Consider the following 25,489-nt stretch of genomic DNA (forward strand, 5'->3'; position numbering starts at 1 on the left):
TCTCTCATCTGATTGATTACAAGCGACATCTCCTTGCCATCTTCAACCAGATCTCATGTGATGGCGTCTTTCCATTGCAATGGTGGGAGAGCACCATCATTCCAGTGCTCAAACCTGGAAAAAACCTGTTTGATGTGGATAGCTATCAGCCCATCAGCCTCACCAAAGAAGTATGTAAGCTGCTGGCAGTTGGGTTGGGTCCTGGAGTCATGTGGCCTACTGGTGCCACGTCAGGGCGGCTTTGCCAGGGTCGCTCTACTACTGATAATCTTGTGTCACTAGAGTCTGCCATCTGAACAGCCTTTTCCAGATGCCAGCACCTGATTGCTGTCTTTTTTTATTTATGAAAAGCATTACACCACCTGGCGACATCATATCCTTGCCACATTGAATGAGTGGGGCCTCTGCGGCCAGCTCCTGATTTTTATCCAAAACTTTCTGTCACTCTGTACTTTTCGTGTTGAAGTTGGTGCCTCCCATAGTTCCATCCATCTCCAGGAGAATGGAGTCCCACAGGCTCTGTATTGAATGTGTGTCTATTTTTAGTGGCCATTAACGGTCTAGCAGCAGCTGTCGGGGCCTCTGTGTCACCTTCTCTGTATGTAGACGACTTCCACATTTCGTACTGCTGTTGCTGAGCATAGCCTACAGGGAGCCATCCCCAAGGCGCAGTCATGGGCTCTAGCCCACGGCTTCCAGTTTTCAGCCACAAAGGCGTGTGTCGTGCACTTCTGTTGGTGTTGTACCGTTCATCCGGACCCAGAACTTTACCTTAATGACGACGCACAACTTTACCTTAATGACGACCCACTCACTGTAGTGGAGACATATCGATTCTTAGGACTGCTTTTTGATGCTAGTTTTACTTGGCTTCCTCATCTTCATCAGTTTAAGCAAAAGTGCTGGCAGCACCTCAGTGCCCTCCATTGCCCGAGCAACACCAATTGGGGTGCAGATCGCTCTACACTCTTGCAGCTCTACAGAGCCCTTGTCAAATCCCGAATCGACTATGGGAGTGTTGTTTATGGTTCGGCAGCTCCATCAGTGTTGCATTTACTCGACCCTGTGCACCACTGCGTGGTTTGACTAGCGACTGGAGCTTTTAGGATGAGTCAAGTGACCAGCATACTGGTGGAGGGTGGGGTCCCTCCATTGCAAATCAGACGTGCACAACTGCTCACCAGTTACACAGCACACGTTCGTAGTTCTCCTGGGCACCCGAATTACAGTCTCCTTTTCATGCCCGCAGCAGTCCATCTCCCGCATTGGCGGCCCAGGTTGGGGCTAACAATTGCGGTTCATGTGTGGTCCCTTCTCTCTGAACTGGAATCCTTCCCTTTACCACCTCTACTTACGATCTGTTCACATACGCCTACATGGTGTATGCTTCAGCCACAGCTTCGTCTGGACCTTTCACGTGACCCTAAGGGCTCTGTTAACCCTGCGACTCTCTGCTGTCACTTCCTCTCGATTCTTGATGTGTTCCAGGGCTCTGAAATGGTTTACAGTGATGGCTCGATGGCTGATGGTCACATTGGCTTCGCCTACGTTCACAGCGGCCATATTGAACAGCATCGCTTACCTGATGGCTGCAGTGTATTCACTGCAGAGCTGGTGGCTATTTCTTGTGCACTTCAGTATCTCCGTTCATATTCTGGGGAGTCTTTTCTTTTTTGTACTGACTCCTTGAGCAGCCTGAAAACTATTGACCAGTGCTACCCTCATCCTTTGGTAGCGTCCATCCAGGAGTCCATCTGTGCCCTGGAATGGTCCAAGCGTTCAGTGGTGTTTGTCTGGACCCCTGGTCATTAGGAATCCCAGGAAATGAACTTGCTTGACAGGCTGGCCAAACAGGCTACACGGAAACCACTTCTGGAGATGGTCATCCTCGCAACTGACCTGCGTTTGTTATTACACCACAAGGTTTTTCAGCTTTGGGAGACGGAATGGCAAAATCTCAGTATGCGCGACAAACTGCGAGCCATTAAGAGGACCAGGAATGTGTGGAAGTCCTCAATGAGAGCCTCTTGCAGGGACTCTGTGGTTCTCTGCTGGCTCTGCATTGACTATGCCCGGGCAACCCACAGCTACCTCCTGTGCCGTGAAGACTCACCTCAGTATTGGTGCGGCACCTGGTTGACAGCGGCCCGTATTCTGGTGCACTGTCCAACTTTGGCTGCCCAGCGATGAAATCATGGGTTACTGGACTCGTTGCCGCTCATTTTATCTGACAACGCCTCATTGGCTGATTTAATTTTACGTTTTATTTGTGGGAGTGGGTTTTATCATTTGACCTAAGTTTTAGCACATGTCCTCTGTGTCCTCCACTCTAGTGCTTTAGGGTGGACGTTTTAATGTGTTGCAGAGTGGCTGGCTTCTCCTTTTTATTTTTGTGGTCGGCCAGCCACTGTCATCTGCTTTCTTGTTTTACTCTCTTCTGTTTCTTGCATCTCTCTGTTTTCTTGCCCTCTTTTTTTTTCCTTTTAGTGTTTGTTGCCTTTCCTTCGTCCTCGTGTTCTTTCCTTTCTTTCTGTTTTGTGTTATATGTCTCGTCTGTTTTATTCTCACACTTGTGGCATTGTTTTATTAGGAACCTTGTAGTTTGGTGGCTTTCCCCCGCTTTTAAACCAACCAACCAACCAATCACTTGTTTGTCATTGGTGCCCTCTCGAGTAGCAAAAGTTTAATTATAACAACCATGTACAATTTGGTGCCTCTTTTCTGAAGTGTGGTGTGCCACAGCTATTTTTAAAGTGTACATGTAAATTTCCTCATGGGTTATCTGGTGGTGCTCCAGAAAAGCCTAGTTGTTTTCATTTCTACACTGACATCACATTTGTCCTCTGTCCATGTGGATATGAAAACTGAGTAGGTTGATGCAGCACCAGAACCGAATTTATGACATCAGATTTGTGATGAAGTTGGGAGATACACAGTACCCCTTTGTTTATGTCCTCATATGCCACTAAACCAATGAGTGAGTGTCTCAGGCAAAGTGTTTATAAGAAATTCACCTGACTGGACCAGGAGCTGCAGTCCCTGAGTCAGCACAGAACCTAATTTTCCTGATGGTCCTCGTGCATTGTGCAAAAGCCGCCTCAGGTGGAAAAAATTTGCCACAAGAACTGAGGCACCTCTCAAAACTTCATCTGTGAAAATCCCTAAAATTACCATCAAACTGCAAAGGCCATTTCTGATGACGAGTATAAGTGAGACACCACTGAAAAATGGAGCAAGAAGTTTGGTTTTACACATTCTGTGCCTCAGTGACAGGGAAGATCAGCTGGGTCCAGAAGAGAGAACACTAAATCAGTCTTCAGGTACCCAGCAAAAATATAACACCTTATGATGCCTGTGATGAGTGATAGTGTAATAATAGAATTGACTGAAATTAAAATTGCAGAAAACACCCTCAATAAAGACAGCTGTCTGCAACTTCGTACAGCAAGAGATCCACTTGCTATAAGGCTGAAGCTGTTTCAGTGACATAGACTGAATATTGCCATATTTAGCTGTGAGCAGTGGTGACATCACTGCTGACATTATGTTTGTATAAGAAAGAAGTCGTTTGTTGTGGCATTTTGTATAACAGCTGAAGAGAACCTGGCTTGTATCTCACGAGATTTAAACACTTGATTTGACAGGGAAACAGAAAATTTTATTAATTCATATCACATTGGGGCCATAGATTTGTGCAGACAAAGAAGCATTGTTTGGGTAATGGTGGTGGGCATAAAATTATTATTGGATCCTTCTATCAAGAAACAGACTCTCCTCGTGATGTACATAAAAACTTGAGAGATAACCTTGGTTCGCTAATACATCATTTCCCCAACCATACTGTAATTATTGGAGGAGACTTTAACCGTCCAACAATCACTTGAGAAGATTATGGTTTTGTTAGTGGTGGGTGTGACAAGACATCTTGTGAATCATTGCTAAATACCTTTTTTGCAATTATGTAGAACTGATAGTTCAAAATCCTACTCACAAGGAAAATGTTATAAATACAACAGCAAGAAATAGACCTGAACTCTTTGAGGGGGTCCACTTCAAAACTGGTATTAATGACCATGGGGCAGTAGTACACTAAGTGATTACCAAAGTACAACAAAAACAAGTCAAAAGATATGCCTGTTCAGTATACTAGGGAAAAAAGTAGTCATATCTCAGTGAGAAACTTGAAACTTCTAGCTCAAGGCAGGAGTGTGTAGAAGAACTACAGCTAAAGTTTAAAAGAATAGTTGACCATGCACTTTGTAGATGTGTACCCAGTAGAACAGTTCATTATGGGAGGGACCCTTCAATATGTATGAGAGTCACTGTAATGGGTCAAGACAGTCAGGCAGATGCACTGTTTCTTGATCTTTGAAAAACGTGTGATTTGATACTGTAACTACACTTATTATCAAAGGTGTGACTGTTTGGGGTATAGAGAGAAGTTTGTGACAGTATTATGGATTTTTTGGAAGGTAGGACAGGGCAAGTTATATAGGACAGACAGTCATCGACAGATGTAGAAGTAACTTTGGATATGCCCCAGGAAAGTGTTGGGACCATTGCTGTATGTGTTGTGTATATTGCTGACCTTGCAGACAATATTAATAGTAAGCTCAACCTTTTTGCAGTGACACAGTTATCTATAATGAAGTTTTGTCTGAAAGAGGCTGCACAATTATTCAGTCGGATCTTGATAAGATTTCAGAGTGGTGGAAATCACTTTAAATGTTTAGAAATTAAAATACTGTGAAATTCACAAAGCAGGAAAAAAAACCATAGCAACTATGACTATAATATCAGTGAGTCACAACTGGAATTGGTCAGTTCATAAAAATACCTGGAACTAAGAATATGTAGGATATGAAATGGAATGAATACATGGGCTCAGTCATAGATAATACAGGTGGCACCATGCAGTTCATTGCTAGAATAGTAGAGAAATGCAGTCACTCTGCAGAAGAGACTGCATACAAAAAAAAAAAGAAAAACTGGTGCAACTCACCTAGAATATTGCTCAAATGTGTGGGATCATACCAAATAGGACTAATGGTGGTTATCGGATGTATACAAAAAACGCCAACGCAAATGTTCCCACATTTGATTGACTCATAGGAGTGTGTCATGAAGACACTGCAAGAAATGAACTGGTAGAATCTTGAAAATAGATACAAACTACCCCATGGAAACCTACTTGAAAAGTTTTAGAAGCAACTTTATGTACTGAATATAGGAACATATTAAAAACCCCTTTGTATAACTCCCACGGGGATCACACAGACAGTATTAGACTAATTACAGCATGTTCGGACACATTTAAGCAGTTGTACTTCCTGCACTCAATACGTCATTGGAACAGGGAAAAGGCCCTAATAACTGGTACAATGGGATGTACCAACTGCAATGTTCTTCACATTGGTTTGTCAGAGACAAATTTTAAACTTACTATTGTTTTTTGTGATAATGGATGCAGCTTCCACTGGAAGTATGATCTCGGTGAGAAACTGGTAACAATTGAGTAACCAACTACAAAGGGTGTTCAAAAAGTTTTGCACAGTCTTCTCTAATTTGTTTTTATTTTTTGCAGGAGGAGAATGAAATTTTTTTTGAACATACTTGGAACATTTAGCTACACATTGAACCTACTCAATGTAGCCTCCATCAGCTGTGACGCATCTGGCCCAACGTTCTTTCCACGATGTAAATTCACTTTGGTAAAATTCTGGGGATTGACTTTTACACCATCGCTGGACACAGGAAATAAGGTCTTCCCACTATCAAATGTTTTACCATGCAGGTGGGTCTTCAGACAAACATAGAGGTAAAAATCAGACGGAGCCATGTCCAGATTGTAGAGAGAATGAGCAACAATTTCCCAATCCATTGTCGTTCTGATTTTCTCCTGCATCATAAGGGCTTTTTGAGTTTCGGCATTGTCATAGTGTAGTTTGATGAGCTGACCCTGAAGCTGTGGTGTGTGGGTCTTGTTGGCACATCACAGTTTGTCCAATGACACAGTAATGGTCCCAGTTAATTGTGGAGCCAGGTTCCAAAAAGTCGATGAAAAAATGACACCACACTGATCCCAGAAGGAGGAGGCCATCATCTTTTGTCCTGCTGTTTGTGAAAGTCTTGGTTTCTTCTTCCGAAGGGAACCCAAATGATGCCACTCCATGGATTTGGTTTACACCATCGCTGGACACAGGAAATAAGGTCTTCCCACTATCAAATGTTTTACCATGCAGGTGGGTCTTCAGACAAACATAGAGGTAAAAATCAGACGGAGCCATGTCCAGATTGTAGAGAGAATGAGGAACAATTTTCCAATCCATTGTCGTTCTGATTTTCTCCTGCATCATAAGGGCTTTTTGAGTTTCGGCATTGTCATAGTGTAGTTTGATGAGCTGACCCTGAAGCTGTGGTGTGTGGGTCTTGTTGGCACATCACAGTTTGTCCAATGACACAGTAATGGTCCCAGTTAATTGTGGAGCCAGGTTCCAAAAAGTCAATGAAAAAATGACACCACACTGATCCCAGAAGAAGGAGGCCATCATCTTTTGTCCTGCTGTTTGTGAAAGTCTTGGTTTCTTCTTCCGAAGGGAACCCAAATGATGCCACTCCATGGATTTGGTTTTGCTTTCAGGTTCAGACAAAAGCAACTGTGTTTCATCCTGGGTAATGATGCTGTCAAAACACTGTTTCCACTCTTCAGTAAAGGTCTTGATGAGACCCTCGCACACATTCTTCCTCATCGTTTTCATTTCTCTTGTCAATATCTAAGCTCTCAACATGCACAGATTTTTCTGTACCCTAGTAACTGTACCAGTGATACCACACTACCCAATGACAAACGAGTCATTTTAGCAAGCCATCCTGTCATCCCACATCTGTTATTTTGGATGATTTGATCAATGGTCTCCTTATTCACATCACTCACTGCCATCAATGGTCTACCACATTATGGATTGTCCATTAGAGATAAATAACCTTTAAATCTCTACAACCACCACTGGATACTGCTGCAATCCACTACGTCCTCCCCATAAACAGGCAGCAGCTTCCTGTGAACTGATGTGGCAGAGTCATCGCTGCTCTTGAAGAGGGTCTCCATCACCAACTGTTGTTGCAACCATGGTCCATTATGGCTCACCTGTAAATAAAAGAAAATACTTTTATACAACAACTTATAGCTAAATGTTCCAAGTACGTTCACAAAAAATTTCATTCTCCTCCTGAAAAAAATTAAAAAATTAGAGATGACTGTGCAAAACTTATTGAACACCCTTTGTATCAAGCAGTATGAAATGCAAACATTGTGCCACTCTCATAATAAATATCCAAGAACTTTGAGCATTTCCTTTAGCAATTATTTCACAATGGCTCTTACCAGTTGTCTCTACTGGAGGGAGTAATACACACAGTGATTCATATTATCAGAGCAATTACATCTTCTCAGTATGATAACTGATACATTTGTCAACTCTATGATGTGGCTCATTCTTTACCATTCAACTCTCATCATAATCCTCTGAACTCTCGGACACTACTCAGTGAAAAGTAGAACGCTCACATGATAGCACCCACTTCCCCATTTGGATGTAGCTGTCCATAGAAGAGTCCACAATGTGGTGAAGTTGCCATGATGGTTCCTCAGTGGAGTTGAACAGTGAGACAGAATCCAAGGATTGGAGGGATCCCATTACAGTTGTGATCCACTACAACACTTCTCGTAATCCCACCAGACATATCAATGAATTAATCAGTATAATACATATATGTCAAAGGAGGTCACTAGGCATGGTGCAGAAGCATTTATATGTTAGTGGCATGTGAGAGAGCACCTGCAACAGATCTGAGGACTGCTATGGACCATCATAGCGTCACATGTTGCAATCAGCTGACGTTTACAGCAGGCTCTCCAGTGTACCTATTGACAATCATCCTGCACTACTGTTTTCTTATGGACTGTGATTTGGACTTCATTGTTACTTATCTTTGACATTTGGTTACCACAAGTACTTTCATGTGTGCCTAATCAGGTACTGTCGGTGACCTGAATAGTTCTCTCTTCAGTGATCAAACTGATGGCATATAAGCATGTTGAGAGCAGAGTCCTTCCCTGTCAAACCTGCAAAATTTATTCTCCTACATGTGAGCTTTTCAACAAACTATCAGAGTACTGTATTGACTGATTGTGAGAGGTTTCCACCACCAGAAGTTTTCTGTTTTGTGTACTTCCCAAAGACTCAGGAACTATAACTATTTGTGATTTATTTGTACATAATTTGTGTTTAATAAAATCTGTGTTGAAGAAGCAGACTTAAATCAACATTGATACAAGAGTCCCGTAGGACCTTTGCATAAGAAATTTTCTTTCCAACGATGACAAGACATATGTTGCTCTGCATTTAGCAGTGTAATTGTTCAAATATAAGTGCTGTTCACTGAATATCAGAGCATTTTTCATCTTTGGAATAAAAGCAAGACAATTGACTTGAAAGAACAAGTAATAGTACTTGCAAGTTTTTTCAGGCTTAATCACTTATAACAAGAGCTCAGGAACTCATCAGCATGAATTGGACAACATAGGATATAATTCCTGGCTGCTGTATTGAAGCAGGGGTGCCTCCACAGAACTCCAACACACATTATCTAAACTACACTGGCATATTAATTTTCTTTACAATCACTGTACTGTAAATCAGGATCTAATTCTGTTGTCACCATGCATTGATGGAGATAGTCATTTGGAATTCAGTTCAAAGGACATTGAGGAGGTAGATTTTACTGATCGTATGACAGGCCCAGTTGTTGTTGTTGTTGTGATCTTCAGTCCAGAGACGATCCTGTGCAAGCTCCTTTATCTCTGAGCAAATACTGCAATCTACATCTTTCTGAATCTGCTTAGTGTATTCAGCTTTTGGTCTCTCTCTATGATTTTTACCCGCCATGCTTCCCGCAAATACTGAATTGGTGATCACTTGATGCCTCAGAGTGTGTCCTACAAAACCCATACTTTCTTCTAGTCAAGTTGTGCCACAACTTTTTTTCCTCCTAATTCTATTCAGTACCACTTCATTAGTTACATAATCAATGCATCTAATCTTCAGCATTCTTCTGTAGCACCACATTTTGAAAGCATCTATTCCATTCTTGTCTAAACTATTTATTGTCCATGTTTCATTTCCACATAATGCTACACTCTATACAAATACTTTCAGAAAAGACTTCCTCACACTTAAGTCTGTATTTGATGTTAACAAATTTCTCTTCTTCTAAATGCTTTCCTTGCCATCACCAGTCTACATTTTATATCCTCTCTACTTCGACCATCATCAGTTATTTTGGTCCCAAAAAAGCAAAACTCATCTGCTACTTTAAGCATCTCGTTCCCTAATCTAATTCCCTCAGCATCACATGATATAATTGGACTACATTCCATTATCGTTATTTTGCTTTTTTTTTAGGTTCATCTTATATCCTCCTTTCAAGACACTGTTCATTCCATTAAACTGCTCTTCCAGATCCTTTGCTGTCTCAGACAGAATTAAAATGTCATTAGCAAACCTCACAGTTTTTATTTCTTCTCCATGGATTTTAATTCATACTCCAGATTTTTCTTGTGTTTCCTTTACTGCTTGCTCAGTATACAGATTGAATAACATCGGGAATAAGCTACAACCCTGTCTCACTCCCTTCCCAACCACTGTTTCCTATTCATGCCCTCAACTCTTATAATTGCCATCTCGTTTCTATACGGATTGTAAAGAGCCTTTTGCTCCCTGTATTCTATCCCTGCCACCTTCAGAATTTGAAATAGAGTATTCCAGTCAACATCGTCAAATGCCTTCTCTAATTCTACAAATACTAGAAACATATGTTTGCCTGTCCTTAATCTATCTTTTAAGATAAGTCTTAGGGTCAGTATTGCCTTGTGTGTTCCAGTGTTTCTATGGAATCCAAATTTATCTTCCCCTGGGTCAGCTTCTACCGGTTTTCCCATTTGTCTGTAAAGAATTTGTGTTAGTATTTTGCAGCGTGACTTAAAACCAATAGTTTGGTAATTTTCACACCTGTCTACACATGCTTTCTTTAAGATTGGAATTATTATATTCTTCTTGAAGTCTGAGGGTATTTCGCCTGTCTTATACATCTTGCTCACCAGATGGTAGAGTTTTGTCATGGCTGGCTCTTCCAAGTCTATCAGTAATTCTAATGGAGCGTTATCTACTCCTGGGGCCTTGCTTCAGCTTAGATCTTTCATTGCTCTGTCAAATTCTTCATGCAGTATCATATCTCCCATTTCATCTTCACGTATGTCCTATTCTATTTCCATAATATTGCCCTCAGTTACATTGGACTTGTATAGACCCTCTATATACTCCTTCCATCTTTCTGATTTTCCTTCTTTGCTTAGAACTGGTTTTCCATCTGAGCTCTTGATATTCATACAGGTGGTTCTCTCTTCTCCAAAGGTCTCTCTAATTTTCCTGTAGGCAGTATCTATCTTACCCCTCATGAGATAAGCCTCTACATCCTTACATTTGTCCTCTAGCCATCCCTGCTTAGTCATTTTGCATTTCCTGTCAATCTCATTTTTGAATCATTTGTATTCCTTTTTGCATGCTTCATCTACTGCATTTTTATATTTTCTCCCTTCATCAATTAAATTCAATATTTCTTCTGTTAACCAAGGATTTCTACTAGCACTCGTCTTTTTACCTACTTGATTCTCTCCTGACTTCACTATTTCACCTCTCAAAGCTACCCATTCTTCTTCTACTGTATTTCCTTCCTCCGTTCTTTTTCCTTAATGCTCTCTCTGAGACTCTCTACAACCTACAGTTCTTTCAGTTTATCCAGGTCCCATGTCCTTAAATTCCCACTTTTTTGCAGTTTTAATCCACAGTTCATAACCAATAAATTGTGGTCAGAGTCCACATCTGCCCCTGGAAATACAATTTAAAATGTGATTCCTATATCTGTCCTACCGTTATATAATCTATCTGAAACCTTCCAGTGTCTCCAGGTCTCTTCCACGTATACAATCTTCCTTCATGATTCTTAAACCAAGTGTTAGCTATGATTAAGTTATGCTCTGTGCTAAATTTTACCAAGCGGCTTCCTCTTTCATTCCTTAACCCCATTCCATATTCACCTACTACTTTTCTTTCTCTTCATTTTCCTACTATCAAATTCCAGTCCCCCATGACTATTGAATTTTCATCTCCCTTCACTACCTGAATAATTTCTTTTATCACATCATACATTTCTTCAATCTTTTCATCATCTGTGGAGCAAGATGGCATATAAACTTGTGCTACTGTGGTAGGCATGGGCTTTGTGTCTATCTTGGCTACAATAATATGTTCACTATGGTGTTTGAAGTAGCTTACCTGCATTCCTATTTCTTTATTCATTATTAAATCTACTCCTGCATAACCCCTATTTGATTTTGTATTTATAACCCTGTATTCACCTGACCATAAGTATTGTTCCTCCTGCCACCGAACTTTAATTATTCTCACTATGTCTAATTTTAACCTATCCATTTCCCTTTTTAAATTTTCTAACCTACCTGTACAATTAAGATATGTGACATTTCACACTCTGATCCGTAGAATGCCAGTTTTCTTTCTCTTGATAACAACATCCTCCTGAGTAGTTCCTGCCCAGACATCTGAATGGGGCAGTATTTTACCTCCGGAATATTTTACTCAAGGGGACGCCATCATCATTTAACCATGCAGTAAAACTGCATTCCCTCAGGAAACTCTAGTTTCCCCTTCCTTTCAGCCGAGCAGCCCCAGGAAGTGATCAAATCCAGCACTTTACAGCTCGCATGAAATGTTGTGTCGGGAACTCTCTTGGGTGTTTTAAGAGGTACTGACTGGAAACACCTAGAGTGAGAGAATCTTGTACATTTACCATAGGTGATCACCACCTGAAACCACAGTACAAAGACTTCCCTCTTATATTAAAAACACCAACCATTTCCTAAATAGTTTGAAATCTGTGCCCACCCCACTCCCACCACACGCCTTGCTTGTCACCATTGATGCCACCTCCCTCTTTACCAACATCCCCCATGTACAATGGTCTGTCTGCTGCTGAACTCTTCCTCAATAAGTGGCCACCTGATTCCAAACCTATGACATCCTTCATGCTCACTTAAATCAACTTTATACTTACCAACAGCTATTTCACCTTTGAGGGGCAGACATACAAACATCAGGGGTGTGGCCGTGGGAACCAGGATGGCTCCTTCCTATGCCAGCCTTTTCACAGGTCGCTTGGAGGGGGATTTCCTGGGATCCATAAGCTTTCAGCCTCTGGTTTAGTTTATAATATTATCTTCTCTACAGACAGCAAACTACATAGTCAGGAGGTCCAAGGTTAATTTCCTAATCATCCTGGGGATAATGCCTCAGCACGCTTTCTTCCACACAGAGATCTTATAGCCAATCTTTCATGTATAAGTTTTTTTGTTTGTTTAGAAGACATGATACTACTTGAAAGCATTCCTCGTTATACAAATCTGCATGTGGGGCTTCCACCAACTTATTCCCACATACATCCTCTTGTATCCTGGCCCAGCAAATTTTAATGCCTGATGGAAGAAGACAACTTAGACAGCCAAAAGGCAGCAACAGTACCTGTGAAGCACTACAGTCACCCATATTCGTCATGTGAATGCTCCGGCCAGTAACGCTTGCCATGGTAGAGAGAAGTAGGGTTGGTGATTCATGATCTAATATTCACTTTTGTTGTGCATATTTGCTGACTTGTGACTCCGGATTGACTCTACTGCATTATCACATTGTCTTGGTTGCCTGCTTGGTCCATCCTTTGAACCTGTTTGGTTGTTGTTCACTTATCTTTAATCACTGTCTTTTGTCTCGAGTTATTTTGTTCTTACTACATCTATGACTATGTCACCTCCTGGTCACAATGTTGATGACAAGGAAACAGCACATTCTTTAGTATCATTGAAGCCATATTGATTTGTCTTGTGGAGCAGTAGCAGCAGACAGAGTTTTTACAGAAGTTGCTGCAGGTACTGATGGACAAATTTACTGTGTAGAAGAGCCAATCATTCCAAACCTTAGGGCAGTTGGCAGTAGGCACTCACAGATGTCCTAGTAAGGAAGATAGGGACTTGTGCATGTCTCCTGAGTCTACATTTCACAGTGCATCAGGTTACAGAAGACTCATGAGAGCAGTTGTTTTTGTCATGGACATCACCAGAAACATATATCCTAGTTGGGAAGTTAGTGCCACTACTCAACCAAGATGCTCTCTCGTTCACCGGCGTATGCACACATATGACTAATTACTATTCCCAGAGGTATCATGTTGTTACCTCAGGGTTAGAGTTCCGCAAATGCCACAAACATACCCTTCTTGGGTAACTGATTCGTAAAAACTGATCTACAAATGCAATTTCATATGCACAGACTCAGACTGCAAAGTTTCTTATCCTGACCTATTTTTTTTTTTTTTTTTTTTTTTTTTTTTTTTTTTTTTTTTCAGCTGACTCCAGATCTAGAAGTGCACACAGCGGCACTGAAATTGGATGGCTGGTGAACACCTCATGACAAACAGTCCATAGGTGTAGTACCAGTTCATACTGTCCAATGGCCACAATATTTTGTTGATCAGACATGTTGCCATTGTCAGGTACTCAGTTACGAGCAGTGTGTCCAGATTGATGGCTACACTGAACACACTTTGGGGAAGAGGGGCACCCTAGGTCAGTGTGGTGGAATTGGGTATCTGCTATAATCCTGCAGTGAGGAACCATATGTGTGCTACAGTCCATAGCCTCTAGTGTGGAAATTGTTCCTGTATCTTAGGATTTCCAACCAAGTCTTTGTTCAAGTGGATAGTGGATCCTGGGACCACAGTTTCACTGATTAATCAGGTAATTGTCTTGGTATTTGGTAGCTTTTAGGGCAGTTCCATCCCCCTTCTGGTCATTTCTCAGTTACTAAGGCCAACTAACAGGTCATGTTCTTGGTCACCTTATTCATCAGTGGTCATCCTTCAGCTACCAACATTTTCGCCTTAGACATTTCTACAGCATTTGAGTCTTCTGTCTCCTGTGAAGTCGAAGTCATTTCGGACGCAGTCCCATTTTAGGAAATGGGTGAGTTTTGTTATGCATTTGCACATACATTTAAATCAAACTGTCAAACTTGGGCTGTGCATCAGACTTCAAAGGTGGTTACCAACCACCACCCAAACACAGTGACTTATTCGTCACTCTATGTGCAGCATTCAAACAAGAACTCTACTGACCCCAGGCTGCTGGGATAGTTGAGTCTGAATTTACCTGGCAGTTGGATATTTGCAGCTGCCTTTAGATTAAGAATCACAAATGTAACCCAGTGTGGGTCCAGGGGTTAGAATAGGCCCTGCCTGTCGTAAGAGGCAAATAAAAGGAGTCTCTCACTTTTCGGCCCTGTAAGTTCAGGTCCCATTTTATGGTTTGACCTGCCACTTTCCAAATTCTACAGAAGTGCAGGCCATATAGAGAAGGATGCCTTACATTGTGCACGAGTTGCCCATAGTGCCCTTAGATTTGATCTCCTGAACCTCTTGTCATGGCTTTGCATCTCCACCTGCAATTCAACTATATGGGTGAGGACACTTTCCAGGGTATGTCATCTTCTTCCGTTGTCTCCTGTCCTCTTTCGCCCCCAAGACATTGGATTTCTCTGGACCCAGTATCTAGCACAGTAGCCAGTCTGTTGTTGTGGGGCCATCATGTACCCATTTGGTGGTAGCCCCCTGACAACACAGGGATCGCACTGCTAATACCTGAGCTGTAAACTCCCCATGTATGCCAAGGAGTAGATGCTTGTCTTCCTGGGGCATCAGGACTCCCGGCAACAGCCATCATGCCAGGTAGCCTCTGCTGTGGCCAGGTGGCACCCAGGGGGAGAGCCCCTGATCAGAGTGGGTGGCGTCAGGACGGATGACCCGCAATGAAGCGGACTAAGTCATCTCTTGCTGATGACCGTACGGCACCAGCAGTCTCAAAGAAGGGCAAGATCAAGTACAATGCTGACAGATATGACCCCCAAAATATCCCCCTATGTCCTTAACATTGACAGCTGTCACTTCTACTTATGGCATTGAGGCAGCATTTGTGCACAGGAATGAAAACAACTCAGAACAGCCCATCACCTATTCATCGAAACCACTGGAACCAGCACAATGAGACTTCTCACAAATCGAGATGTAGGTTTCGATCATATTGTTTGGCATCAGAAATGTCCATGTCTGTCTATTTGGATCAAAGTTTTCATTAATAACAAATCATAAACTATTGGTGGGTTAAATGTGACAAACAGATGCCTTTATTGAATACCTTCATCAGAAGTTGTACTGGCAGAGTATTTCAGAGAGAACTTGCTTAATATCTTGAATAAGTTTCCTTATCATGCTATTGTGATAGGGGGAAGACTTCAGTCTAATCACAGCTGGTTTCAGAGACTGAGATTCATGTAAGATTATTCAGAAGGTTTTGTAAATTAGCTTGAGCAGATACTTAGAGAACAAACTCATACCACAATGTCTTACACCTCCTAGCAACAGACAGTCCTGAACTTATCAAATCAGTTAATGTTCAGGATGGTTCAGTGATCATAAGATTGTGACAGCATCAATCACTAAAGACGTTATAAGGAATGTTAAGAAATTTAGGAAAATATTTTTGTTTAGCAGGAGTGACAGGATGCAAATTGCAAAGTATTTGTGTAGCCAGCATAAAATATTCAGTTTGGAGGATGGAAATGTGGAGCACAAATGGATAAAATTCAAAAGCAGTGTTTGATACTCCTTAGACAAGTATGTGTTGAGCATGATTTTAATGGAGTGGGAAGACACCCCGTGGTTAAATAACCATGGTAGAATGTTGCTGTAAAAGCAAAGAGAGCTTCATCACAGGTGTAAGTGAAGTCAAAGCCTAGGTAACTAGCAAAATGAAGCAAAAAAAAAAGCTTAAAGAGATCAGTTTGAAGAAAATGCTCAATGAATGTGAAAGTAAAATATTGCCGTCTTATCTAACTAAAAACTCTGATAAGTTTATGTGAAGTCATTACGTATATTCAGTTCATATGTTCAGTCACTCAGTGATGATACTGGCAACAAAACAAAAGAAAAAAAAGACCAAAATTCTGAATTCAGTCCTTCAAAACACTTTTACCATGGAAAAGCATAATACTTTCGGTCAGACTGAGTGGTGTAGTGCAGCGGTTAGCACCCCATTCTTGCCTTCAGGAGGACAATGGTTCAATCCTGCATCTGGCCAACCTGATTTAGATTTTCTGCGATTTCCCTAAATTGCTTAAGACAAATGCCAGGATGGTTCCTTCAAAAGCTGATTTTCTTCTGTATCTTCCTCAATCTGACATGTGCTCCATCTCTAATGACCTCATTGTCGACGGGATGTTAAACCCTATCTCTTCCTCCATTCGATCATATGAACAACAAAATGACAGATATTAAAAGGAGTGATAATAGAAAACAATTACAATGGCTTAATAGTGGAAAGTCATCATGATTTGGATGAAATACACGAGAGATTTTGCAGAGATTAGGGAAAAAATCTTGCTTCTCTTCTAACAGTAGTTTACCATAGGTTGCTGGAACAAGAAAGGGTCCCAAGCAACTGGAAAATTGCAGGTCATTCCAGTTCTCAAGAAGGGTCATAAGACAGAAGCAGATAATTATATCACTGATATATCACTTTGTTGTAGAATTAGCGAACATGTATTATGCTCGCATATTGTGGGAACAGAAAACTCCTATGAAAATCAACATGGATTTCCACAAATGGAGATCTTGTGAAACTCAGCTCACTCTGTCTGTTCATGAGATCCAGAGTGTTGTAGACAATGGCACCCAGATTGAAGTTGTTTTGTTGACTTCTTCAGAAAAGCATTTGATATAGTTCCGCACTGTCCTTTAATGAATAAAATATGAATATATTGATTGTTTGACCATATTTTTAACAGGCTTCAGGACTTCCTTGCAGACAGAAGCCAACACATCACTCTTAATGGAACAATATCTACATATGTAATTTCAGGAGCATCCCGAGGAAATGTGATACGACTGTTACTGTATATGTTAATGTTCTAGAGCATAACACTGGAATCTCAGCGAGGCTGTTCACAGATGATGCGATCATCTATAGCAAGGTAGCAATACCAGAAGACTGCAGTGAAATGTAGGAAATCTGCAGATGATCGATAGTTACTGGAGGGTGTTGCAGTTGTCATTGAACATAAATCAGTGTAGCATAAGTGGGCAAATAAATCCACTTCTGTACTGTACTGAATACATTAATTGCTGTAAATATGTACGAGTAACCGTCCAGAATGACCTAAAGTAGAATGGTCACATGAAACAAATTTTAGGAAAATTGGATGCCAAGCTGAGATTCATTGTGGAGGAATCTCAAGGAAATGTAATTCATTCATTAAAGATGTGGCTTACAAAACACTTATTTGATCAGTTTTTGAACATCACTCTGTCTGATATCCTCACCAGTTTGCATTAATAGAAGAGTTAGATAAGATCCAACAAAGACCATGACGGCCTCATGGAGATTCTCTATAAACTCCAGTGGCAAGTTCTAAAAAGAGAGGTGTTGTACTCAAATAGAAGTTTGCTATTGAAACCCTCTGCCATGCACCATACTGTGGCTCACAGAAATAGACGTGGATGCATATGGCATTATTGGACCCCACTCTAACCTCACAGAACAGGCACCTCAGCACCTTTAATGTTATTGTTTCTGAGTGGGAACAGTTATATCATCCATTAGAAGCCAAGAGCATATAACTGACAAAACCATCTGCATGAATTTCTGGTAGCTCAGTTGGTTTCTCCCACCATCTTTACATCTTGGGCCTGTTGATCTTCCGTTTGTTGAAACTACGAAATTCCTGGGGCTCATGCTCAATAGGAAACAACACTCTTTGTCATCCCATGTGTCTTACCTGGCAGTCCGCTGTACACGGTTCCTCAGTGTCTTGTGTGTCCTCAATGGTACTTCTTGGGGTGTCAATCAAACTACCCTCCTCCGTTTGTACTGGTTCCTTGTCTGTTCAAAACTAGACTATGGGTGCCTTGTTTCCGCATCTGCACGTCCATCCCTCTTACGCCATCTTAACACTATCCTCTATTGTGGCATCCATTTGGCCACTGGCGCCTTTTATACTAGCCCGGTTGAGAGTCTGTATGCTGAAGTCGCTGAACTATCACTGTCCTACTGCCGTGACTTTCTCCTCAGCAGGTTTGCTGGCTGTTTGTCTGCCATGCGTGGCCACTCATCCTATGCCTCCTTCTTCGATGATCCCTTTGGTCACCAGTATACAGTGCATCCCCCTTCTCTGTCACCTCCTGGAGTCTGCTTTCGGCACTTGCTCCAGCGGCTTGACTTCACACTACCTGCAACTTTCCCGGTGGGTGTGTACCCTTCAACACCTTGGCTTCGTGAAGAGGCCTGTGTTAATCTTGGTGTTCATTCACTTCCTAAGGATACTACTCCAGCCTCACTCTATTGCCTTGAGTTTCACAACCTTTGCATGGAATTTTGCGATAGTACCTCTGTGTACACTGATGGCTCTCAGACTTTCCATGGTGTCAGGTGTGCCTTTGTCATTGGCGCCCACCTCTTTCAATATCGGCTTCCAGCACAGCGCTCAGTATTTACAGCTGTGCTTTTTGCACTGTGTCAGGCCACAGAGTACATGTGGCAACACAGACTTCTCAGTTGTGTTCTCTGCTCACACACTCTCAGCACCCTTCAAAGTCTATGTGCGCTGTACACCTCCCATCCCTTGAATGCAACGGGTCCAGGAAAACTGTCACTTGCTCACTCTTGTTGGAGCTGCTGTGATGTTTATGTGGGTTCCTGGTCATGTCGGTCTGTCAGGAAACGAGGCTGCTGCAGAGGCTGCTGTCCTCGTACCTCAGCCCACTAGTTCCTATATTCCCTCCAGTGATCTCTGTGTTGCCGTCTGTCAGGAGGTTGTGTTCCTTTATCATTGTCATTGGTCCTCTCTTCAAGGGAGTAAACTCTGGATTATTAAGCCTCTCCCAGCGGGTTGGACGACCTCCTCTTGGCCCTTACACCAGGAGGGGGTCATTTTAACTAGGTTGTGTATTGGGCACTGCCATTTTAGGCATCGTCATTTGATAGGTGGTGCTCCCCCACCTCTCTGTACACATTGCACCCAAGTTTTAACTGTCCACCACTTCCTGATGGAATGCCCATTTTTTAACTGTTTACATTCCTGCTTGGTTTTGCCAGCTAAGTTATTGGCCATTTTAGCAGATGCTGCATGGAATGTTGACTGCTTTTCACTTTTTATCTGAAGCAATATCGTGAAGATCACTTAATTTTTAGTTTTAGACCTCCATTTCTGTATAGTGCTGTTTGTTGCCCTTTCTTCACGTCCCTGCTTTTAGCTGTCTTCTCTTATGTCAATTGGGCTTGACATACAGTAGTTTTTTTAACTCCTCTCTGTCTTCATGTTCTATAGTTTTGTGCTCTAAAACAAAACTCTTTCAAACAGTGATGATAATATTGGATCACCTCTCTGTTCCCTGTTGGCTTATGTTTCTTCTTCTGTCATGTCATTAGCGAAGTCCTCTGTCTCATAGAGGCCAACAGTGTACTCTTTCCACTCATCCACACTCTCCTCTGTATTAAACAGTGGAATCCCATTGTGCTCTTAATGTTACTGCCCTTGCTTGTAATTTCACCGAAGCTTGTTTTACTTCTGCTTGCTGAGTGCATTCTTCCGACTATCTTTAATTTTTAGATTTCTTTACATTTTTCATGCAGTTGTTTCACCTTAGTTTCCCTGCACTTCCTATTTATTACATTCCTAAATGACTTGTATTTCTGTGTTCCTGAATTTCCTTGCACATTTTTGGACTTCCTCCTTTTGTCGATCCACTGAAGTATTTCTTCTGTTAACCATGGTTTATTCATAGTTATCATCCTTCTACTTAAGTTTCCCATTCCAGCTTTTGCGATTGCCCTTTCTAGAGATGCCCATTCCTCTACAAAAGCTGTCAACTGAGCTATTCATTGTCACAGTATCTGTAGCATCGGAGAACTTCTAATGTATTTCTTCATTAGTAGTTCTGTATCCCACTTCTTTATGTTTTGATTCTTCTGGACTAATTTCTTAGACTTCAGCCTATTCTTCATTATGATTAAATTGGATCATAGTCTATCCCTGTTCCTGGGTATGCTTTACAATCCAATATCTGATTTCGGAATCACTGCACGAGCACGATGTAACTGGAATCTTCCGGTATCTCCAATCCTTTTCCAAGCATACCTCCTCTTCTTGTTATTCTTGAAAAGAATATTTGTTATTACTAACTGCTATTTATTGCAGAACTCAATTAGTCTTTCTCCTCTGTTCTTCCTACTATCGAGCCCTTATTCTCCAATAACCCTTTCTCTACTGCCTCCCTACAACCACTTTCCAGCCCTGCATGACTGTTAGATTTCATTTTCCTTTACATACTGAATTATCTATTCAGTAGCATTATAAACTATCTCTCTCTTCATCATCTGTGTGTGATGTTGGCACGCATACCTGAACTATTCTTGTTGGTATTGATTTGTTCTCAATTATGATAACAACCCTCTCACTGAACTGTTCACAGCAACTCACTATCTGCCCTGCCTTCATTTCCATGATGAACTCTTCTCCCGTTATACCATGTTTTTGCTGCTGTTATTATCCTTACCCATCTGACCAGAAATACTTGTCTTCTTTCGATTTTACTTCACTGGCCCCTGCTGTATCTAGATTGGCCTCTGCATTTCCCTTTTCAGATTTTCTAGGTTCCCTATCATGTTCAAACTTCTGGCATTTCATGCTCTGACTCATAGAACATTACGTTTACATTTATTATTCACTCTTTTTCTCGTGGTTGCCTCTCCGTTGGGAGTCCCCTCCTGGAGATCCAAATGGGGGCTTGTCTGGAATCATTTGCCAGTGGAAAGATCATTATGACACTGTTTCAGTTAGAAGCCACGTTGCTTGGATACACAAATGTAATTTTAATGCAATAGTTTCCATTGCCTTTTGCATCCTCAAGCCATTGATCATTGCTGATTCTTCCATCTTATAGGGACAGTTTCCCACCTCAAGGGCAAGAGTGTGTCCTGAACTGCTGTCCACTCATTCACCCTCTTTGGCTGGGCCATTAGCAGCACGGGGTGACTTCTTATGCCAGAAGTCTTTGCCCACCATTTCTGATGATTTTTATTCAAAATTTAAGCAATGGTGAGTTTTGAATCTGGGACCCTGGATATTTTGATTTGTAGTCAAAAGTATAAATCGCTTGTTGTCAGATAGAGTGAGTGTGGGGGCCAAGAAAAACAAACTCTGTCATTTGGCCCTTGCAAGCAATCCAGTGGTTGAGTATAACATTGTTTAACCAGTTGTGTACTGAGTTATTGAGTGTGGCAGTGCACCATCTTGCTGCCAAATAAAGCTCAATCGTTCAGCTTCTTCAAATGCAGGAACAGACGTAGTTGAAGCACATAAAGATAAGAAACACAAGTTGCAGTTTCTTCATCGAAAAAGAAAGGCCCATAAACTTTCCATAATGAAATGGAACAAAAAATATTAAATTCAGGGGAGTCTCAATGCAGCTGTACCATTTTGTGGGGATCTGCTGAACCCAGGATGCACACATTGTGCGTGTTCACACTGCCACTTAAGTAAAATGTTGATTCATCACTGGAGACGATACAATTTAGAAAGTCTTTGTCATCATGCAACAACATTCATTTGCAAAGTTGACATATAAACTTGTAAGTTTGTATGATTTAGAGCTTGTAACAACTGCAAAGATAAGGACCTATTTGCCAGCATCTCCTTAAGTCTCCACACAGACATCACTTAAATTACTAATTCACCTATGGATGTTGTCATTTGGAGATTACAGTGGAACTTCCTACAGAATGCACATTGTACTGTAACAACAGATTCTGTCCTTGCAAACGATAAAACACTAAAAGCTTTCTATTCACTGGTTGCAATATTTGCTACTAGCACATTCTAGCAGAAGACACAGAAACAGTGCATGCACGTACACACAGATATACAAACAAAACTGTTGCTCTTTCATTTGAAGTATTATTTATAGGTGTAAGTTGAATGTAAGGAATGCTACAAAAGTCTTAGGACCCTGCTACTCATTTTGAAACACCTGGTATATGACTTGTTCTCACTTAAGCCACCCAGGAGGTAACAAGTGATTTTCAGATACACAGTCTGAAAAATGGCAATGCTATTCAGATAATGGGTTCCTTTTCTCGTGATGAACCACCGGTTTTTTTGCATTTACTGTGCAGATTACTGCTTGCTGTCTTTTTGCAAAATATTTTATACTGACTAGAGAGGAATATTTCCATTGTGGTCATGACAATTTCCACTATAATTGCAACAGTGTCTCTCTCTCTCTCTCTCTCTCTCCATGCGTGCGTGCGTGCGCGCGCGCACACACACACACACACACACACACACACACACACACACATATATATATATATATATATATATATATATATATATATATATATATACCTAAAAACAAGGATGAAGTGACTTACCAAATGAAAGTGCTGGCAGGTCGACAGACACACAAACGAACACAAACATACACACAAAATTCAAGCTTTCGCAACAAACTGTTGCCTCATCAGGAAAGAGGGAAGGAGAGGGAAAGACGAAAGGATGTGGGTTTTAAGGGAGAGGGTAAGGAGTCATTCCAGTCCCGGGAGCGGAAAGACTTACCTAAGGGGGAAAAAAGGACGGGTATACACTCGCACACACACACACACACATCCATCCACACATATACAGACACAAGCAGACATATATATATATATAATTTGCACCATGGATATTGGAGAAATGGAACTTGCTATTAATGTTGGCTTGGTAGTCAGGTTCATATTGCTAGTCTATACACATATTGTAATAATACTTAGAAAGAGCATTTGTTGTGCAAATGGACCAATGTCTATTGACATTAACAAACTGTAAGTAGGGTAAATTAGAATGTCACAGGTGTTCGTTGCAGGAGTCTAGTGCAAGCCATTTACGAGATATCATATGCTGTTGCAGTTGACACGTACATTAGCTCCCACACAATCGCATGAGGAAATGGCATGACTTAGGCAAGTGTCATATGTATTCTCCACCGACATAGTTTTCATCCCTATCACACCTCTCTCCATCAAGAGGTGCATGGAAACTATTATAAGAATCACATTAACTCCTATACATGGGCATTGTAACAGGATTGTCCAAATGCATCTTCTTTAGTGATGATGCCACATTTACCTATCATGGCTATGTGAACTGCCAAAACATGCACTATCGGTCTGTTGTCAAGCCCTGTTGGGTTTGTCACATGGAACATCAGCGTCCAAAGAGTGTAGACATGTAGTGTGGGATAGTGAACTCTCAGCTCATAGGCCCACGTCTGACTGACTGAACACGGAATGCACCCAAGTATCGCAGCCTCCTAGCATACCATCGTCTACAGATGCTAGAAGATGGTCCTCGATAGAGTAGGAGGAACCTCTGGTACCAACATGATGGCTGTCCAGCCCAAAGTGAACGAAGTACTACAGCTTCATGAATTGTTTCCCATTTGGATGAAGAGATGCTGTGTCTTTGCTGACCCATTTGCTGGATTTGACACCTGCAGGATTTTTTCTGTGGAGAAAGCTGAAAGGCGCTGTCGTCAAGGACATACCAACTATATCCAATGATAACATATTCCTGCAGCCTACTCGAACACATCCACTGAAATACTAGCGTGTGTGCAGCAGTCATTTGATACCAGACAGGCAGCATGTATTGTCGCTGCCGGTGGTCATTTTGAACACAACCAGCGATGCTCAGTTGTGTCATTACTGGTCAGAATCCACATAACTAATGTATGAATTTGCATTGTTCTGTAAGGTATTTTACCTGCATTGGTCTGGAAACTAATTTACCCTACTTTTAGTTTGTTAATGGCAATAAGTATTGCGCTCTCTCTCTCTCTCTCTCTCTCTCTCTCTCTCTCTCTGTGTGTGTGTGTGTGTGTGTGTGTGTGTGTGTGTGTGTGTGTGTGTGTGTGTGTGCGTGCACACACAGGGAGTGGAGGGGGGGGGGGGGGGGCCTTGTACTTGGTATACTTAATGCTGTATATTTAGTTGCAATGCATTGGAGTATTTTTTCCTCCTCTAGAAAAGAAGATGAGCAGGAAATTAAGAAAATCTTCCCATCAGCAACTTTCAAGTACATTCCCGGTGCTGGACACTGGGTACATGCAGATAAACCTACTGAGTTTGTGGAAGAAGTCTGCAGATTTTTAACAGGAAATTAGAATTAACTCTTTCTTTTGAAAGTGAGAGTTGAGTGGCCCATTTATTTTTAAGATTTATTTAATTTTTTGTGTCCTGTGTTCAAATAAAATTTATTGTAATTTATTCTGTATACATTACATTGTCATATTAAATAAGGTTTCCAATAAATGATGAATGCAAACCAGTTGCCATAAAATTAATTTTCACATGTTTAACATTACCTCCTTCATTGAACATACCTAATGGTGCTATTGTATACTAGCTAAAGTAAATAAATTTTATTTTAATGTGGCACTTTAAGTAAGCCTCTTGGTCTTTGGATTCCAAAATTCACTTCAAAACATTTAAGGGGACCTGTCTTGAATATCAGAGTGCATTCCTCTTGAACTATAACACTGAATGGCATTTGGTTAAGCAGTAATATAACATTTATTTATTTATCAATAATAGCTTAATTACTACAAGAGTTTGTTCATCCAGTGAATCTTGAACAAACATATAGTTTTTGGTACCATTACCACAGACATTGTGTACCAAATGTCACTCAAAGTATAGTGGCTACTCACCGTATAGTGATGATGCTGAGTTGCAGATAGTCACAACCGAAAAGAACTGTCAAACAAAGCTTTCAGCTAAACAGGCATTCACAAGAACTAGACAACATACACACACTAGAAGAAGTGCAACTCACACGCACATGGCACAGTCTCTGGCTGCCAAGGCCAAACTGTGAGCAGCAGCACATAATGGGAGCAGCAAACTGGGTGGGAGGTAAAGAGGAAGCTTGGGCATAGAGGGGGTGGGACACAGAAATAGGGGAGGGAGACTGTAAACTGCTGCTTGTGGGAGAATACAGGGATGGAGGTGGGGAGAGGATAGGGCAGCTGGGTGTAGTCGGGAGATAGACAGAGGGTGGGGGGGGGGGGGGGGGGCAGCAGAAAAGGAGAGAAGTGAAAATACTGTGAGTGCATACATGGAACAGAGTGCTGTGTAGTGCTGGAAAGGGAACAGGCAAGGGCATAGGTAGGTAAAGGACAATGACTACTGAACGTTGAGCCCAGGGGGGTTACTGAA

The 25,489-nt window shown here is 41.4% G+C and overlaps 1 protein-coding gene across 1 annotated transcript in view; it reads left to right on the top strand.

The window, feature by feature from the left end:
- The window catches only part of LOC126100216 (protein ABHD11-like), a 56,531-nt gene extending 31,943 nt beyond the window's left edge, over positions 1–24,588 (top strand). Inside the window, exon 6 of the mRNA XM_049910779.1 lies at positions 24,297–24,588. Coding sequence (XP_049766736.1) covers positions 24,297–24,435 — 139 coding nt within the window. The 3' untranslated portion in view covers positions 24,436–24,588. The remainder of the gene's footprint in view (positions 1–24,296) is intronic.
- The last annotated feature ends 901 nt before the right edge of the window (positions 24,589–25,489 follow it).

This window comes from Schistocerca cancellata, chromosome 9 (assembly GCF_023864275.1).
Source record: "Schistocerca cancellata isolate TAMUIC-IGC-003103 chromosome 9, iqSchCanc2.1, whole genome shotgun sequence".
Taxonomy (NCBI): domain Eukaryota; kingdom Metazoa; phylum Arthropoda; class Insecta; order Orthoptera; family Acrididae; genus Schistocerca; species Schistocerca cancellata.